Genomic DNA, 19,705 nt, shown 5'->3' with positions numbered 1-19,705 from the left:
CAGGCCGTGTCAGGCCATTTCCCCCAGCTCGGCTGCAGTTTCTGCCACTACTGAGTTTTATCAGAGACTGCCAAGTAAGGAGAGGCCATCACAGCTCCAGCCGCCACACTGGCAGAGATCACAGAACCATCTACAAAGCTTGGGCAAAATTTTAACCCTTTCATTACCCAGATGAGACCTGCAGATTAATCCTTCTTTCCAGAGAGAGAAAGAGAGAGTAATCAACATGTAAAGAGACCTTATAAACTATCAGAGACAGTAAAGAAAGGAATTAAGCCTCAGAAGAGGCAGAGAATAAGAAGATGCTTTAATAAGCTGAAATATTTTTCTGTTAAAGCTATGGAGATGGACAATAGTGTTCTGAAAAAAACTCTTTTAATTCATGACAGACTATATTGGGAGCAATGGAGTGTTTCAAAGTGTGGATTTTGAGCAAATGGTGAAGTGGTTATGGTATTGTGAAATGCTGGAACAGAGGGAGAGAAGTAATAGCTTAAGATTTGTAGCTTTGTAGAGGCAAAGAGAAAACTTATGTTTCCAGATAGGCTCACAAAAACAGATGAAGAGAACTTTTGCCTTAGAATAACTCATCCTTAAAAATGACATCCCTAGACTCATTGACCCATAACACACCTCAGAGTGATGTGAAATGGGAGGAGTGAACTGATGGCAGATTTTTTCGGGCAGCTGGCATCAGAGAAATAGAAAGCTATGAAGAAAATTAGTTTTCTTGTGAGAAACTCCATAGATTAGCAGAAGAAGACTTCTGTTTCTCTACAAAGACTGATGAAAAGACTCTAGCAAGAATTGGGACTGTTTTAAACACCAAAGTTCCAAAGATTTTTTGTCTCTATGTTGTCATGTAAACAAGGGAATGGTTGGGTAGTGCGGGAGAAAAAGGTTGTTCTGGAGGTTTTATTCCAGTGTTCTTATTCTTGTAGTTTTTGTTAATTAACTTTCTTTATTCCTTTTAAGTTTTAAGCCTGCTTTGCTCTTGTTCTAATCCATATCTCACAGCAAGAAGTAAGTAAGTTTTCTAGTGATTTTTTTTTTTAGTTGCTGCTTTAAAACCACAACAAGAAGATACTATTAGAGTGTGTTTATCATTAAATCATTGTGATTTGCTCGCACTTTGCCTTCAGAGTCATAGTCATAAAATTATGAAATCATTGAGTGGTTTATGTTGGAAGAGACCTTAAAGATCATATAGTTGCAACCTCTCTGCCATGGGAAGGGAAACCTTTCACTAGAACAGGCTGATCAAAGACCCATCCACAGCCTGACCCCAAACACTTCCAGGAACAGGACATCCACAACTTGTCTGGGCATTTGTTCCAGTGCCTCACCACACTCAGAGTGAAGAATTTCTTTTAATATCCAATCCAAACCTACTCTCATTTTGTTTGAAACCATTTCCCCTTACTTCCCATAACTCCATGCCCTTGTAAAATTCCCTCTTTCTTTTAAGATCCCTTCAGGTACTGTAAGGCTGCTATAAGGTCTCCCTGAAGCCTTTTCTTTTCTAGGTTAAACAGCCTCAACTCTCTCAGCCTGTGTACATAGGAGGAGGTGCTTCAGGCCTCTGATCATCTTTGTGGCCCTGATCTTGACTCAATCCAGCAGGTCCATGTACTTATGTTGGGGTCCCCAGAGCTGGACACAGGACTCCAGGTGGGGTCTCCAAAGAGCAGAGGGCTGGAATCACTTTTGCTGATTATGCTTTTTTTTTTATGCAGCCCAGAATAGGGTTGTCAGCAAACCAAAATGCAGTTGGCATACTTAATGCTATGGCGTAAGTCCACATAATAGTATATCACTCCTGAGGTGTTTCCTTTAGTGAACCAATTGGTTCCTTTGGTGTATAGCCACAGGTGTAGTAGACTGTAAATCATCTTTCTTAATACCCAACTCATCTGTCACTTTATGGAAAAAAATAGTACAGGGCCCCAGGGGCTGCCTGGGACATGAACAAATCAGTGAGGGGCCTTATGTATGTCCATATTGTTTTCTTGTGGCTCCCCTGCAAGCAGCCTCTCCAGGCACAACCAGAAAAGAATGCACAGAATTCTGGTTCTGCCAAGAAAAACCCCTCTCAGTGATACAGTTTAATAAGAAAAGCTGGAAGCTGCTTATGCAAAAGATTGGGATACATACCACAGTTCAGTGTGCTGAGCTGCATTGGCTCTCTGACTGCTGTGTTGGATTAACCGTGGCCAGCAGCTGAACACCCACCCAGTCCCTCACCCACTCCCCGCTCGCATGAGGCAGAAAGCAAGGAAGGAAGGAAGGAATGAAGACTCATAGATCAAGACACTATAATTTAATTGCTGAAGCAAAAGCTACATACATGAGCAGAATAGAATGAGGAATTAATTCTCTATTTTTTTTTTTCTTCATATCACTAGTAATGTACTTGTTTCTAACCAGAAAACTTGCAGAACATTTCTGTTTTGAAGGGTTTGGGTTTACAGATGCATACACTGATACGTTCAATTTCATCCAAAATGCATGAATTGACAAAGACAGTTGCTATACTCATAACTGTTTTCTCAAGTGAATACTAAGCTTAAGAGATCAAATAGCTCATATGAGAAACATACCAGCTTTGTGATTCCTGCTTTGGGCATGGAACTGCTTTTCATTACTTTCAACATTGAAAGATTTATCTAAAATTTTCTATGTTGAACATAATGATTGAGTTTGAAATGTTGCAATGCAGAAGAATTTTTGAATGATAAAATTTTTACTTGTTAATAGGCATAACTGGTGTTTTTCAACGTAATTAGTGTTACATGAGGGCATGAAGGTTAGCTTTATTTTTATAATTCCTTCCTTGACTATTCCAGATTAGATTTTTATACTAAATTAATCAGTACATTGGAATACTTCCAGATGAGAGGAAATACATGCATGCAAATAAAGCAACTTAAAATCCTAATTATTACCAGAATTGGCTTTTGCAGCATGTGAATGAATTTCATCTGACTTCTCTGCTCATTAAAAGTTAAAAAAAGATAATTTATTTTTATTTTAAAAAGTCACATGATCTTTTAATAATTCTGACAGTGATGTTTGTCATGGCTGGTTTGCTGTGACAATAATCTAATTAAGCATATTTTATGTTTATGTATATATTTTAAGAATGCATAGAAATAATATAAGGGATGAAGAAGCTAGGTGAGAGGGATGAAATATCAAAAAGCAATTATGAAAATCTACCTGTCTTTGGCTAGGATTAAAAGAAAGTCCTCTTAAGTGTCCATAACATTCTCCAGTTCTTGAAGTAAGGGTAATCCATAAGGTGCTGGATTTCTCAAACATTTTACTCTTGTTAATGTGTTTTTCATCTTCTTTCATGGGTGATTTTATACTTAAAGGTATGATGTCTTATAACAATAGTTTAACAAGTGCAACTCACAGTTCTCTCCAAGAAAGAATTTTCTTTTTGCATGAGTCAATTTTTAAATTTTTTTTTTCTCTCTCTCTTCAGTATCATGACTCTTATAGACATATCTGTGGACGGGGAGTACTTCCAGATCCTTGAAATGAAGAAATTAGTTTCCTGGAATCTAAAGAGTGTGGTTCAACCCTCTTCAATCTAGAAAAGCACAGAAACCTTATGTTCCTCCTTAAATGACAAGTGATAATTATACCAAAATGCCACTTGCAGCGTCAAAAGCTAGTTGTGAGTTAAAAACCTGAGTATGTAGGGCCTAGGTCTTGAGCATGTGCAATTTTCTGTGTCCATGGAGACTTGAGCAGTACTGACCTTGGTTTAGAATCATATCAGGTGCACAAGCCTTCCCCTCTCTCTCCAGACAGAGGTACACTCAGGAGCCCAAGCTTACATAGCCTGGGAATGTTAACATTCACAATTAAGATGATTTGTATATTTGTTCAAATCTGTTTGCCAAGTTAATTCATTCCCTGTTTGGACACTTAATCTTCTGGTTATCCAGACAGCTCTGACTTGGACCAAGCCAGATAATTCTTTCTGTGGGGAAACATGGGTGTTTTCTGCCCAGATGCTGTCTGCCACGGTCCTTGTTTAGCAGTTTGGTCCCAAATTGTCCTCTTCTTTGTTATGCAGTCTTATAAGATATCAGTGATGTCTTCTGTGCTCAGAGCTTATGACACGCCCTTATAAACATGCCGTGTGTCTGTCACTGGGCTGTAAAACATCACGTCTGGCACTCCTGTTATATACTGCTATACTTTTAAATGGTTATAGCTTAGGACCAGGGCAAAAAATCTTGTAGTCCAGAGGGCAAGGGAGTCAGGGTATGCATTTGCAAAGGACTTGCTCTCAGTTGGAACTCTACTATGTCATGAGGCTATTCTGGCAGCCCCATGAAAACCCTGCTGGGCAGTTCAGAACTGCTAGCTCCCAGCGTGGCACCAGGCAATGCTACTTTAAATTTCAGAATTTGAAATGGCCTATTTGAAGGTGCAGAACCACTGAACAGGAAAAACCTGGAACTTTGCCATGCCTTCACTTTCAGCAAGCTGCATCAGCCCTTTTCTAAAATAGTTTCAAATACAAGCATGTATTTGTGAGATTCTCTACTGTAAAGGCTCAAAGGATTCTTTAGTCCTGGTCAGGACTCTACATGATAAAAAGGAAAAAGGATAGTTATGAGAAATTCTATCCCATTTGATCCAAGAATCAGGTTGTGTACACAGTGCAAATAGTATAAATGTAGACTGAATGCTTGAATTTAGCTGCAGACAATGGAGCAGTGTAAACTGCAGGTACACTACACATGTACCTTATTATTTTTCAGTATCAAAATGTTAGACATTGTTTAAACTGTTCAGAGAAAACTAGGATATTTATCATTACTTATCCTTGTAATCTACAGTATGGATTGCATTTTCCCATTGGCCAGATTTAGTCCAATTTATACAACGCGTCTATTCTGTGAGACACACTTCCCTGTAATTTTTTTTGTTGTTGTTTTTTTGGTTTTTGGTTTTTGGTTTTTAAAGTATTAAGAAAGCCTGTCAGTTTCCTGGAAGGACTGTTTTCTCTACAAACTGGAAATAATATTTAACATTCCTCAATTTAATTTTTAAAATAGTTTTAAACATTTCCTTTTTATAGTTCCAAGTTTCTTTGATTTTTTTATCAATTTACAGCCATGACATAAAACACGTTTGAAATACTGTATTAACATGATATTTAAAATTTAACCAAATGCTTTAATTTAAATAAATTTTGAAGGAATGGTATTTATCACTGGAACTATAGGCACAAATATTTCAAGTGTGAAAGGACCCCAAGGTCAAATCAAATATTTTGAAGAAGTTAAAAGGTGAATGAATCATAGCCCCAGAGTTACATGCAACTGTCTCCGAGGATGCTCCCATTATTATATACATTTTCTTAAGACTGATACATCATTTTAGTAACTGAATTCCCACAGTGATTTAAGATAGTTTCTTTTGTCATTCCTCAGAGTTAATTTAATCTATCAGGTTACAAATTGTCTAGAATAGGAAAGAATCCAAAATATATGCTAAGCTCTTTGTACCTAACTCAATTTCTCTATTAATAAATTCCTCAGCTTTCAGTGCAATTACAGTTTATGAAGATGTTCTTCCATAAAGGATAAAAATGTTCTCAAAAGATCATGAGAATGTTTTGGTTTTAAGATTTAAAGAATTTTTTTATTTTATTTTTGCCTAACACTTCACCATGGGCATGTCACCTACCAGGAAGTGATCAAGTTCACTTGATCAGAAATGCATCACTTGTTATTTAACTTTTCATAAAAGACCAGAAATACATTTTTAGCTTATTACAGTTTTGATGCTCAACATATTGGCTTAAATCTCTCTGGATGCCTAAGGTTATGAACTGAATATGTTATGAACAGTCAGTTACTGCCTCCCAGATGATGTGTTGTGACTGCTGAACTGCAGGAACCTGTTTTTACATGATTCTACTCTGGGTTGCATTGCCTCATATTATAAGTGTGTTTGTCATTTTAGTATCCATATGAGGCTTTCCACAGGTATGTTTTCTTCCTTCTGCTGCCTGTGGACATCTCTTCTTACAGCTTGGTTATATTCTCACTAAGTTCAGGTGCTATGTATATACACATATACTACATTTTACTCTTTTTTTGGCTTTTACTTTCCTGTAGCAGTCTCAGTAGTTCCTGTAAACCCATGCTGAAACTGCAAAGTATCTGTGCTCCCCTATGATCCATGACATCTCATCTCAAAAAGGTCAGCTTTGAAGCAAGCCTTTCACCTTGTTCTGAAATTGGCTCTTCAGCAAGCTGATAAAAATAGATTTTTCAAAAAGGTTTTGTCCTCAGCCTCTACTCTTTTCCTTCCACCAAGCAAAACCCCTTCCAGAGGCCTACCAAGGGCCATAACGCTCAACTGTATTGCAATTATTTCATTTGGAAAATGTACAGCTACAGTGTGTAGTTGGGAAAGTCAGGAATTTTACTAATTTGGGAGGCAGCTATTGAAAGGTATTCTGCTAGAGATGGTGCTGGATGAACTTGGCAATTGTAATTACTTCATAATTAACACTGTTGATATTTTACACTGGTATATTAGTCACTACGTTATGTGAGAAAAGGCCCAGTCGCATCTCTGAGATAGCATCTCAGACTGCTTCTTAAAAAGAGCTTTCAAAATTGAATGGGTATTGCCACAGATTCCCATGGTGCTTACTCAAAGAGTAAAGGATTTAATTAAGTGGTATTTTAGCAGTTAAGTAGACTGGGGATTATAAAAATCTGAAGCATTTTTCTAGCATTAGCACTAGCAAGGTACATTGTTGTGGCTGGGTCTGGGGGTCTCTCTGACCCCCAGTTCTGCTGGCAACAAACCCAGATAGACGTCCTGGAAGAGCCTCTGTCCAGGGGGTTCCAGGCAGTTTCCAGCCAGGGGTAACCCTTAGGAGCGTGGGCAGAAGCTTAAGTGAACAGCTCTTTTAGAAAGTGATTTCTGATCTTGCAGTGACCAGCTCAGATCAGCCCAGCCAGCTCCATTCAGGGGTTACCCCAGCCGATGCATAGACAAGAGACATGAGATCATGTGGTGTTCCACAGGAGTTCTTTAATGCAGGCTTCCATAAAGGGGGCCAGTGACAATCTACCACTGATCTGAGCTAAGACTGGGGTTTTTATAGGGGAGGGGAGAATTGGGAAGGGGACCAATGGTCTGAGACTGGGATAAGATGACCAATAGTTAGCAGGGAGCAGGTCCCGAAGCAGGAAGGGGTCCACAGCTTAGACACGATGACTAGGCAGTTTTGTCTTATCTTAGGTAGCGTATCTTCAGGGAGGAGGCCTGCCAGAGGACTGGGCTTCCTCCAGAGTACATGGTAGAAAATTAGGCATCGTAAATGTTTTATCTTAGGAATCTGAAAAAGCTGATTTTACAGGAAGATGATCTCAGAGAGGAGTCTAAAAGTCAGTTTTGCTCTTCATTGATATGAAAAGTTCAGGAAATTTTTAGACTTTCCTCTAAGAAAATGCTACTTTGCGAAGATAATTCAATACATGGGTGGTGATGATCCATAGAAATGACTGCACAAATCAATAAAAAAGCTTTAAGGGAAATGGTTCAATACTTAAGGAAACCACGAAAAATTAATGAAAAAAATGAATTCATTTTCTCCCTTATTACCATTTTGATGAGCTTAAAGTGAGCAGTTAGTACAATAAAATATGATTACTTTTTAAACTATTCAAAAATATCTGAATAAAAGGCAGTTAGTATCACATATCAAAGTATTTAGAATGCAGTTTTTGCTGTGAACTCATTAAATATTATGTCTGAATTACAGATGTTTTAATGATGAGATTATAAACGTGCTAAAGATTAATTTCCACTTTGGGGGAATGAGTAGTCTTATATTTGACTTGTGAAGCTGTAGCAATGTCAGAACTCAAGTTTTCATCAAACTGTCATGATACATGACACAGAGATTAAAATTCCCTTTGCTTGATTGCATACAGTTCTGAGGTTATTTTAGATTTCATTTCTTTAAAAACAATACATTTCCAGGTCTTGCAACTACATAAAAAAGTATTGAAAATACTGTCTAAAATCAAAGAGCAAATAACAGAGAGAGAAAAGCTAGAACCTATATAGCACAGGACAGCTCTCCCCTATTACGACATACTTCTGGCTTGGACCGAGACAGCTAATTCTTTCTGAATTACGTCAGCTGACAGCTGATGTTACGATGATGTTATGATATTCAGACTAACAGCAGACGTTATCATAATACCACACTATGAGGCCACTCTCAATTCCTTTTGAAAGGCTGTGATGATTAGAGGAGCTTCTTGAGATGCAGACAGCAAATCACTCCAGTCATCAAGAAGGGCAACAAGAAGGGCCCAGGGAGATACAGATGGGTCAGTCTCACTGAGAAAGTGATGGAGCAACTAATTCCGGAAACCATTTCCACACAGGTGAAAAAGAAGGTGATTGGGAGCATTCAGCTCCCAATTAATAAGAGGATTAATAAGAGGAAAATCATGCATAATCAACCTCTTCCAATGAGATGACAAGTTTGGTGGGTATGGGGAGTTCAGTGGATGTTGTTTACCTTGCCTTTAGCAAAGCACTGCCTCCCAAAATATCCTGCACTGGGTTTCTGTGGCCAGGTTTTAGTATCGGGGGGGCTACAGGAGTGGCTTCTGTAAGAAGCAGCCAGAAGTTTCCCCCCATGTCCAACAAACAATGCTAGCCAGCTCCAGGACAGACTTCCCTGCCACTGGCCCAGGCCAAGCCAATCAGAGCAGCACCTCTGGGATAATGTATTTAAGAAGGAGGAACAAGACCTGTGCAACTACAGTCAGAGAGAGGAGTGTGAATATATGAGAGAAACTTTCCTGTAAACACCAAAATCAGTGGGGAAGAATGGGTGAGCAGGTGCCCCGGATTCCTCTGCAGCCCACAGTGTAGACCATGGAGGCCTATTGTGGAGACTAACTCGATCTTCTCGAGTGTGGCCCGGCTAGCTCAGTAATGAGGTTTCTCTTCACTCAAGTTTCGAGCCAGCATATGTTTGTGGGGTTCACTGATTTGCTTCAAGAATTCAAGTCTATAGAGCGAGTAAAGAAATCAGGGGGGGACTCTCTGGTTTGCATTCCACAGTTTATTTCTGTGAAGGGGAATCCAAAGGACGAGAGACAAAGGATTTGGGGTCTGGGGGTCTCTTTTAACAGGGTTTCTAGGAGGGAGGGAACATCAGAGAGAGAACCAGTTATTTTTCTCAGTTAGTACATCTTACAAACTTTCTACAAATCAAGGTTACACACACCAAGATAAGAAATAACAGACACTAACTTCTTCAAATGCCCACAAAGGTGTAGGAGTATTCTCCACAGAGGGGCGGAGGGGGAGAGAGGGTGTAAGAGACGGTCCGAAGATTCCCTCATCTGTCTCACAACCGTCTCAAGGACAGAGACTGAGACCCTGAATATCACAAGGGACTTGGTTTGGGGGTTTGGGCCTAGCTGAGATGGATGTTTGCTCAGTGATTGTTTGCAGGTGGTTGCACGGTACACTGCTCTCGTTCCTGCTGGTGAGCAGAGGCTTGGTAACCTGCGTAACGGGTTTTCCACGACTCATGGCTCTCACTTCCTCAGGTGAACAGAGGCTTGTGCCTGGTACCCTGTGCAATGGGTTTTCCACAACACCTTGTCCTTGTTCCTGCTGGTGAGCAAAGACTTGCAAGACATGGATCGCTCTGTACCCTACACCTGCTCCCTGCGCAATGGAATTTCATTACAATGATCATCAATCTCATCTGGTTTTGGCCCTGCGCCCCTCGCTTTGCAAAAGACTATAAAATTATACCCCAAACTCACCTTCCTTTGAGATCTCCCCAACGGACAGAAGACTCTGCGTCGTTGGACGGCTGAGTGGACTTCGACGTTGGTAGCTATAATCCCCTTACTCTCTTTTCCTTATGCTTTGCTTTCTCTTCTCTTTCCCTCTATCGCATATTAGTGCTGATGAGCACTCAATAAACTGTGTTTTCTTGTTTAAGTCCTTGGTTTGCTGATAATCTTTTGTACTCTAAGACCGGCTAAAAGAACCACATCACGAATCCCACCTTGCGGATCGTGACATAAATTGGCGTCACGGACAAGATTCTGAGAGACAGAAGGGGTTGCAGGTTGTTGTGCAGTCTGTATCAGGGGAAGGACGTTTCGCTTCAGCCGCCCCTAGCCTGCCACGCTGGTGAGCAGTGTCTAGAAAGCAAGGGAGGCGATTCGAATTTCTCGCAAACTGCACACGCCCAGGTGAAAAGCACCCCTACACTCATTTGAGGGCTCTGTCTTCAGAATTTTACACGGGATCTTTGAGTACAAAAGGTGGGACTTACTGGTTTTTTATATTTTGACTGCTTGGTGTAGCGGAGAGTCTGAATTTTAACATAAAGGTGTGCCTCCCAAGCAGATTTGGTCTCTCCACCCACGACAGGGGGGAACGCAGCGTTGGCTGCGTCTGATGTAGTGTGACTGAGTTTTACCTCCCTGTAGTGGTTCTGTGTACTGTTATGTGTTTTTGATTAATTTTGACTGCTTGGTGTAGCGGAGAGTCTGAATTTTAACATAAAGGTGTGCCTCCCAAGCAGATTTGGTCTCTCCACCCACGGCAGGGGGGAACGCAGCGTTGGCTGCGTCTGATGTAGTGTGAGTTTTACCTCCCTGTAGTGGTTCTGTGTACTGTTATGTGTTTTTGATGAATTTTGACTGCTTGGTGTAGTAAAGAGACAACTTGAATTTTAACATAAAGGGGTGCCTCCCAAGCAGATTTTGTCTCTTCATCCATACAGGGACGCGAAGGGTGACGTGGCAAAGGCTGCGTCTGTGCGTAACTTAAGTCTTACCTCCCTGTAGTGGTACTGAACCCTTCACACACACAAACATGAGTGAACACTCTGAAAACTCTAGTATAAAAGATAAAGCTGCATTCATTGCTTTGTTAGCAAAACACAATGCTAAGCCCTCCCCAGCTGGGGAAGAATGGGCTCAAAATAATTGGTTTAACCTGGAAAATGTAACTGATAGAATTTGCTCCCTGCAACATGAGGCAAAGTTCAAACTTGGCCGTAATAAAACCATAATTTGTTCTGTATTGGGAGCTTGCCTTACGTCGGCTGTAGAGGCTCGCACGAGACGAAGGCAGGAAGAGAATGTAATTATACAATCCCTACAAAATTTAGTTGAAAGTTTGCAAAATGAAATTCATTTCTTACGAACTGCTCTGAGTGAGGAGTGTGCCAAAAATTCACAGTCTACTGATTCCTTTAAGGAGTCGTTGGAAAAAGAAACTCCTCAGATAAATCACATATATCCTCAAGCAGAATTACATTTGGTAAAAAATTGTGGTGAAAACTGTTGCTCCCAAATAAGACCTTTGATTAAAACAGAATATAACTATATCAATGATGAAGATCTTGATCCACATATAGCCACTAAAGAAATCCCATACACTGCTACTGAATTGGCTAAGTTAAAAAAGGAGTATGGGCGTCTCCCTCAGGAGTCAGAGACAGAATACGTATTTCGAGTGTCTCTCACAGGGGGAGATCAAATTCGATTATCTGAACAAGAAGCAAGTGGTTACTGGGGACATGGTGTTTTCTTAACAACAGGAGATAACCACAACCCATGGTCCCTAACACAGCGAGCTGCATATTGGGCAGGGGGACTTAACCCCCTGGAAAGGGGAGATCCTGTAGCTCTAACCGGCTCCCCAGACCAAATTCTCAAAAACATTCATAAGGCAGCTTGTCTACAACTGATTTATGAAAGAAAATTAATTGTTGGTTATGAATCACCAATTTTGTTACCTGTGAAAGCTGAAATTATGACCCCTTTAATTTGTGGTCTTCCAGAATCACTGAAACCTACAGCAATTCTCCTCCAAACAACCATAGATGATATCCTTGTGGGAGGAGATGAAAAAGAAGTAATAAAAAATAAAGATGCTGAAAAGAGGTGCACTACCTGGGAAAAGGGATTGTTGGTAGTTAATCCAACTCTCATAGAAGTAGAAAAAATTACACAACAACAACCAGTTGCATTAAAAGGCCCTTTTGAAATTACTAAGAAAGCCACTACTGGGACTCTCCACCCTGACGGGGTGGCCCAGAGGGCCTCAGTGAGAAAGTGGTATGCCCAGATTGAACATGACTCTAACATCTTCTCAATAACAGAAGAAGCTGTAAAAAATCAGGTGATACAAAAAACTGAGAGCTTAAGTAGCAGCCATGACAAACCTGACTTGATAATTAAAGAAACCCCTCCCAACATAAAAACAGAAAAGGGTAGGCTGATTTCTAGCCTACAGTATTGGTGGAACTTGGGGGTGAAGAAAGAGGTACCAAAGGGTTTAATGGTTAACCTGCCGCTTAAAAAATTAAGTAAATTGGTCTCTCAGTGGCAGGATTCCAGCCCCATTGTACCAAGCGCTCCACCTCACCCTCAACTGATTCTGGGCAGTGGGCCAAAGCAACACCACTCACAGGTTCTGGGCAGTGAGCAAAAACAATCAGCAAACTCTTGGTTCACTGATACCTCTGCCAAACGAGAGGGAGAGGTGTGGAGGTGTGGGGCAGTAGCCCTCCACCTTTCCTCTGCTGAACAAATCGTTACTGAGGAAGAAAGCAGCACTCAGGCTGCAGAGCTGATAGCTGTTTGGAGTGTTTTCCAACATGAGGTACAGAATACCTCTCCTGTCTGTATCTACACTAACTCCTCTGCTATGTTCAAGGGATATACTGAGTGGCTTCCTTTTTGGCAACAAAAGGACTGGGAAGTAAACAGAATTTCAGTATGGCAAAAGGAAAAGTGGCAAGAAATTCTACGCTTTCTGCTGGTAAGAGTGGGGATTATATCTTGGTTAGTCCAAACTGAAACTTTTAAAAGAACTACAGGAGAATATTCATGGGTAACCTCCAATGCCCTGGGGATAGAGCATTGGATAAACACCCACTGGATAATTCCATCATTTTAATCTCCTGCCCCTATGTGGCAGACTCTGTTTTGTTTATTTTCTACAGAAGAACACCGAGGGACATGAAGATCAGATAAACCATGAACTTATAGATTTAAAATAAATGCTGTAACAAAGCCTATATTTAGTGTAATAATCACATACCATGGTGTGAATACCCCTTTTTGTGCTAAATGACAAAGCTAATATTTTCCCTTTCTTTTCTGTTAACTCAAGGTGATGACGTTTCAATACGCTGCAGACTGAGTACTGGATCCCATACTGAGCCTGTACACAGTCAAGTTGCCGGATCTCGTGGCCAGGTTATATCTTGTGACACTCGGAATCAAGATTGTTGGCTGAATTTAACGGCTGTACAATTGTCCTCCAAAGTCGTGTGTGGTAAAAACAATACCAAATATTGGGGAGAGCTTAATGTTCAGGCTGTAGTACCTATCACACAGCCACCAATTAGATTGACTCCAAAAATTTCTGAAATTGGACCCTATGTAATCAGGAAAACTGGCCAACAACAAATGCTATTTAATCCAGCATGGTCTATCAAACAAGTTAAATTACTAATGCAAAACAATGTCTCAGAGATTCAGCCAGCTTGTTCACCTTTTTTGCAAACTTCCTTTGAGGGGTGGACAACCTGGCTGCGAAAGCGAAATTCTTTTCACAAACGGATGACAAGAGATATAACCGGTGTCGTGGGATCAGGACTAGGAATTTTGAATAGTATTGATTCAGAAGTATTGATGAATAAATTGGCTGTTGCAACTAAAGATTTGACCAAAATACAACAACCACTGAGGTCATCTTTAACTGCTTTGGGAACCCAACAGTGGTTGCTATCAAACATATTACCAAATTGGGAAAGGGTAAATGTAGATGATCACAAATTAATAATTGATGCACTCAGTGCTACCCAAAACAATGTTTCTCTGGCTCTTAGCTGTATTCAAGCCCAGTTGTGGATGCAGTCAGTTGCTGCATCAATTATCAGAGAGGGTGAAGAAGGCACCTTTCCCACTGAGATTCGGAAAATAGTCTGGGACAATGCCAATAATTTTGAAAAGGAATTTCAATCTTGGTGGAATTTGGTAAATTTTACCTACGATCCCATCACAAACACAGCCACAGCTTTTGTGTTGACAATACGTAATGCTTCAGTACATTCAATCTTTCCTATCATTGCATTGGGGCTGAATCATGACGGAGCTGTTCTCTATCCTTTAGAGCATAGGGAATGGGCCCGTCAGATTGGTGGGAAATGGCAAACTGTTGGTTTGGAAAATTGTATTGTCCGGGAACAACAAGGGTTTATCTGTGAAAGTAATGCAATCAAAGCTCAAGACATTTGTTTAGACACAGAACAGAATATCTGTCATTTTGAAATCCATCCTAATGACACTTCTGAAACAGTGCTTGTGTATGTAGGCAATGGATGTGTATGCTTGAGAACTGCTTGTGATAGTATGCTTGTAGAAAACATAGTAGTGGATACTAAGAATCATTCAAATTTTTGTGTATGCAATTTTACTGAGATTATAGGTTGTGACTTTTCTTATTTAGCTCCAGTTACTTCATATTATCTTTTGCAGTATAATTACACTTTGATTCATCGTTTAGTGCCTGCTCCAATTGGAATGAACTTTACTCTGGTAAGGCAATTGTTGCTTCACCAGGATTTAATCGAAATTTTGGAAAAGATCAAAAAGGATGGACAAAAGACCTTAGTTACGGTTCACCACAATGTGAAAGGAATACACCGTGTTCTGGAAAGAGTAAGGAAAGATGCTGAACACAAGTGGTGGGACACTCTTTTTGGGTGGTCACCAACTGCTACAGGTGTTTTGAACAAATTGTGTCATCCCATCATCGTCCTCTTGATTTTAGTTTTACTTGGTTTTGTTCTATCAGCAATTTTGTACATCCTGAATTGGAGAATGATGAAGCGGTTGACACAATTGACTGCCATAATGGATGCACACAATATGATTAGTACTTTACATGTTGCTGATACCCCTAAGGTTATCGATACTCGATGAATTATGCAGGCACTACAATAAATAATTTGACATTGTAACTAGGAGGTTAATCATTTTATCATGGTGTATTTTAGAATATAATTTATTGTTTGTTTTAAGATAAGAAACCAATCTGTAAGTTTTAGTTGAAATTATATATATATGGAATGGTTTTTCTTTGAAATCAATATATTGATTTTCTTATTGTTTTTGTTTTTTCTTTTTCCTTTTTCTGTCCCTTATCTTTTCCCTACTACCTGTCTCTGTTTTTTTTTCTGGGATATACTACCAACTGTAACGAGTCCTGAAGACTTCAGAGAAGAATTCTGCAGCAGCACTACAACATCGTGCAGAAAGACCTCGACGATTGTGAGCCACGGGGTGGTGTAAGAGACGGTCCGAAGATTCCCTCATCTGTCTCACAACCGTCTCAAGGACAGAGACTGAGACCCTGAATATCACAAGGGACTTGGTTTGGGGGTTTGGGCCTAGCTGAGATGGATGTTTGCTCAGTGATTGTTTGCAGGTGGTTGCACGGTACACTGCTCTCGTTCCTGCTGGTGAGCAGAGGCTTGGTAACCTGCGTAACGGGTTTTCCACGACTCATGGCTCTCATTCCTGCTGGTGAGCAGAGGCTTGTGCCTGGTACCCTGTGCAATGGGTTTTCCACAACACCTTGTCCTTGTTCCTGCTGGTGAGCAAAGACTTGCAAGACATGGATCGCTCTGTACCCTACACCTGCTCCCTGCGCAATGGAATTTCATTACAATGATCATCAATCTCATCTGGTTTTGGCCCTGCGCCCCTCGCTTTGCAAAAGACTATAAAATTATACCCCAAACTCACCTTCCTTTGAGATCTCCCCAACGGACAGAAGACTCTGCGTCGTTGGACGGCTGAGTGGACTTCGACGTTGGTAGCTATAATCCCCTTACTCTCTTTTCCTTATGCTTTGCTTTCTCTTCTCTTTCCCTCTATCGCATATTAGTGCTGATGAGCACTCAATAAACTGTGTTTTCTTGTTTAAGTCCTTGGTTTGCTGATAATCTTTTGTACTCTAAGACCGGCTAAAAGAACCACATCACGAATCCCACCTTGCGGATCGTGACAGAGGGGAGGCTGGTTTCCTGGCAACACGGGGGGAAAGAAAGGGAAAGGGAGGTAAGCATACCCTCCCAGCTTCCATAGCTCAGAGGCATTCTGGGACAGGAAAAACAAAGTTACAAACTTCTGTGTTGGAAAGAAGGGTGTCTCTTCTCCCAGCCCCATGCTTTCCTGGGCTAAAGAAACTTCAAGCAGCTGGAAATGCCAGCAGGGTCCTCTCTTTACTCTATCCGGCCTCTCGCAGTGGAGATGAGGAGAGAAACTTCAGTAACCATGATAACTTGACGCCAGGTAAACAATTAGGAGAAAGAGAAGCTGGGGAGGAAATCACAACTAAAAGATGGGAAAAGATACATTTCAAGCTATCAACTATGAGAGGAATGATGAGCTTGTCTTTCCAAACAAGCTGTGGGTCGGTTGATAAGATGTAGCTATCAGTGAGAGACGACAGAAACAATGGGATGGATTCCAGTAGAAGATCAAACAGGCACTGAAAGAACACTATGAATTCCATAAAAGTTAAGAAGGGATTATGCATTGGGGGTGGGGGGGGGTGTGAAGGTACCCCAGGTGTCAGGCGTTCCGGGAAGCCTGTACCTCTCAAGTACCTCAGCCTATGGGGAAAGAGAGAAGGGACAAGAAGCGGCTGGGAATTAGGATAAAAAGGAGGCTGTGCCCTCCAAAAATTTGAGAGACCCAGGGGAATGCCCCGTGGCCTCTCTCTTTATTCGAATAAAGAAAAAGGACTCCTCTGTCTCCTTTTTGGACATAAACCTCTGGTGTTCGTGGATTAATTTTCCTGACATATTTTTGGGGGCTCGGTCTGGGATATTTCCACCGTCCGGGGCGGTGGGCAGCGAGCGGAGCTGAAGGCACGCCTCACCCAGTTTCGGTGATCAGCTCCCCTTGGTGGCGGCCTGCACCGGGCGATCGATTGGGTTCCCGCGACTGTCCAGGAGACAGACGAGTGGCAGACTGGGGGGTCCGTGAAGAGTCCACAGGGAAGGACCACTGAAAACCTCACTGGTGAGTAAAATGGGATCTTCGGGGAGAAAGCCTGGGAGGGCACCCATGGAGGGTAGCACAGGTCAAACAGGGCACCCATGGAGGGTTGCAAGGGTACAGCCGGGAAGGGGTCCTGGCAAAAGGGATGACGATCCCACAATACCCCCAGAGAGTCCCTTGGGGAGAATGCTGAGATCTTGGGACAGATTATGCATTCACCCAGAAGTCACTATGGAGAAGATGGTAAAATATTGTTATTATGTATGGCCAGAGTATAAGTTGCCGAATGGACTTATATGGCCATCTTATGGAACAGATAGAATTCATTTGTGCCGAATTCTGTGGAGGTATCTAGAGGAGAATTGGAAAGGATGGATTGAAAGAGAATGTGGATTGATATGGTTTAAACAAGCAACAGGAGAAATCTATGTGTTAAGAAAAAAAGGAGAAGAGGAAAAAGGGGGGGAAGAGGAAAATGGTGAAGACTGGGATGTTTTTCAGCACCTTCCCCCGTCTTGTCCTCCGGTGTTACCAGCTGACCCAGGGCCAGCTGAAGATGCCCTGTATCCTCACCTTCCAGGACAAAGGGATCAAGGAAATGCTGTTCCTACAGCTCCACCTGAAAATAACAATGGGGGAGGGGGGGGGGGAGCAGCATATCATATCACCCCCTAGGACTAGAAGGGGAACTCAATTTAGAGCATCAGAAGCCCCCCGGACCCAAGAGACAGGGGTCCATCAAATGCCACTCCGCCAAGTCCCTTTGGGAGGTCAAGGGGGAGGATTTGGGTTTGTAGTTATACCACTTACTACCCAGGATATAAGAGGATTGAAAAAAGAATTACCCACATACTTGGATGATCCCATAGGGGTGGGGGAAAAGATAGAAGAATATTTGGGAAATGCAGATTATACCTGGAAAGATTAGGATTTTCTTTTGGGGATTTTGTTTGGGCCATCAGAGAAACAAATGATTTTGCAAAAAACTCAGCAGCTGTGGGAGGATGAACATCCACAGGCAGTGGTGGGGGCTGGACCTAATGTACCTATAGTGGATGATGCCATCCCACAGGTGGACCCCCAGTGGGATCCAAATAACCAGGCCAGCCTGGCTCGCCTCCATGATTACCGTGCTTATTTGATTAGGGCAATCAAATCAGCAGCTCCTAGAACTAACAACATAGCTAAGGCTATGTCGATAGAACAGGAGAAACATGAAAGCCCCTCTCATTGGTTAGAGAGGATTAGGGATGCCTTGCGGAAGCATGGGGGGATGGACCCTGAAGGGCAAGCCTTTGACACATTGTTGAAAGTACAATTTGTTACTGTAATAAATGTAGTTATGAATAAAAATTCGTAATGACCTAAATAAATATATCTGTAGTTATAATAACATGAGAGAATATAAAATATAGTGTGGCCAAGGATTCCTCCCTAGGTCCAGCCGCAAACATCCATTTTAGAGATAACAATTCTAGCCGGCACCGGGATAACGATCCTAGCCGGCCCCCATCAACCTAAAAGAATAAGCAGGACACGGGCCATCAGGACAAATTAAAAAGCCCAGCCGAGATATTCTTTGGCTCCAACACCGGAGCCAACCACTCCGTCCTGATGGCCCAAACCAGGATGAAATCAAGGAACACCCAAGACCTTTTTACATATGAGGAGACTCTGCCCCACTGTCTATTGATTCAGTTCACCGGTTCCAGGAAATCCATTCCACCAACTATCAAGACGCTTTGTTAAACAGTGAATGCTTGGAGTTTAGCCCCAGAACACAAAATCCCTATAAAAACCCTGGACATTCTACCCTCCGTGTGGATTTGGGTAAATCTGTACCTCTGGGTATAGACCCCTGTCCACCCAGCGCTGCGCTGATCTATTTTATTGTGGTTTTTTCTTCTGTTTGTGATTGAAATTGTTTTATAATAAATCGCTGTCTATATTAATCATATTTTGCCGTTGCATTTATAACAGATTTGGTGCCGTGACTCGGATCGGAGAGCCTGCGGGGAATCTCACTGCCCAGGACGGGTACTCCCGCTGATTTCGGCGGCCTGGTGAGTTGAGAACCCCTGCAGCTCATTCCGACTTCCGAACTAAATTTAGACTGAGATAAAACCACAATAAAAAGGAGACGGATCCGGAACGGAGAGCTCGGGAAGGCACGGAGCCTTCAGGAAGTCGCGGCTTGCTTTGCTCGTAAAACGTCTGTGTGCACAAAGACATCCACGCAGGAAAATAGCTGTAAGTACTGCTGGTTGAGCGAGGTGATCGGGCGAGTGTGTGAGACGTGATCTGATCACGGAGCGAGTGCGGACTTCAAGGTCGCGTTTCCATCCTCCCGCGAGGGAATTGGCCGGCCGCGAAGGAAGCGATTTGTTGTGAGAAAGTTTTCTCTTACACACTTGTAAAAACCTGAGACGAAAGGGCGTCTCGGGGGACTGATCACAAGGGCTAAAGGGGAAGGATACGTCCTGTTGGGCTTGGGAATTGGTAAACCCTTTCAGCCAACGGACCTAGGAAAAGGTCCAAAGGAGGATCGGAGTGCTAAATACAAGAGACCCCGG

General features: G+C 41.9%; 2 protein-coding genes across 2 annotated transcripts; both read left to right on the top strand.

Annotated features, from left to right (window-relative positions):
- Positions 1–10,917: 10,917 nt before the first annotated feature.
- Positions 10,918–16,900, top strand: LOC147655583 (uncharacterized). Its single transcript, XM_086901838.1, has one exon. It carries the CDS (start codon positions 10,918–10,920, stop codon positions 13,009–13,011), a length of 2,094 nt encoding a protein of 697 aa, XP_086757964.1. The 3' UTR covers positions 13,012–16,900.
- LOC147655584 (uncharacterized) lies at positions 13,185–15,044 on the top strand. The gene has a single exon (XM_086902087.1). It carries the CDS (start codon positions 13,185–13,187, stop codon positions 15,042–15,044), a length of 1,860 nt encoding a protein of 619 aa, XP_086758213.1.
- Positions 16,901–19,705: the final 2,805 nt, after the last annotated feature.

This window comes from Cyanistes caeruleus, chromosome 1 (genome assembly GCF_971803275.1).
Source record: "Cyanistes caeruleus chromosome 1, bCyaCae1.hap1.1, whole genome shotgun sequence".
Lineage (NCBI taxonomy): Eukaryota > Metazoa > Chordata > Aves > Passeriformes > Paridae > Cyanistes > Cyanistes caeruleus.
The sequence above is the reverse complement of the archived record's forward strand: the minus strand, read 5'-3'. Positions and strand labels throughout refer to the sequence as shown.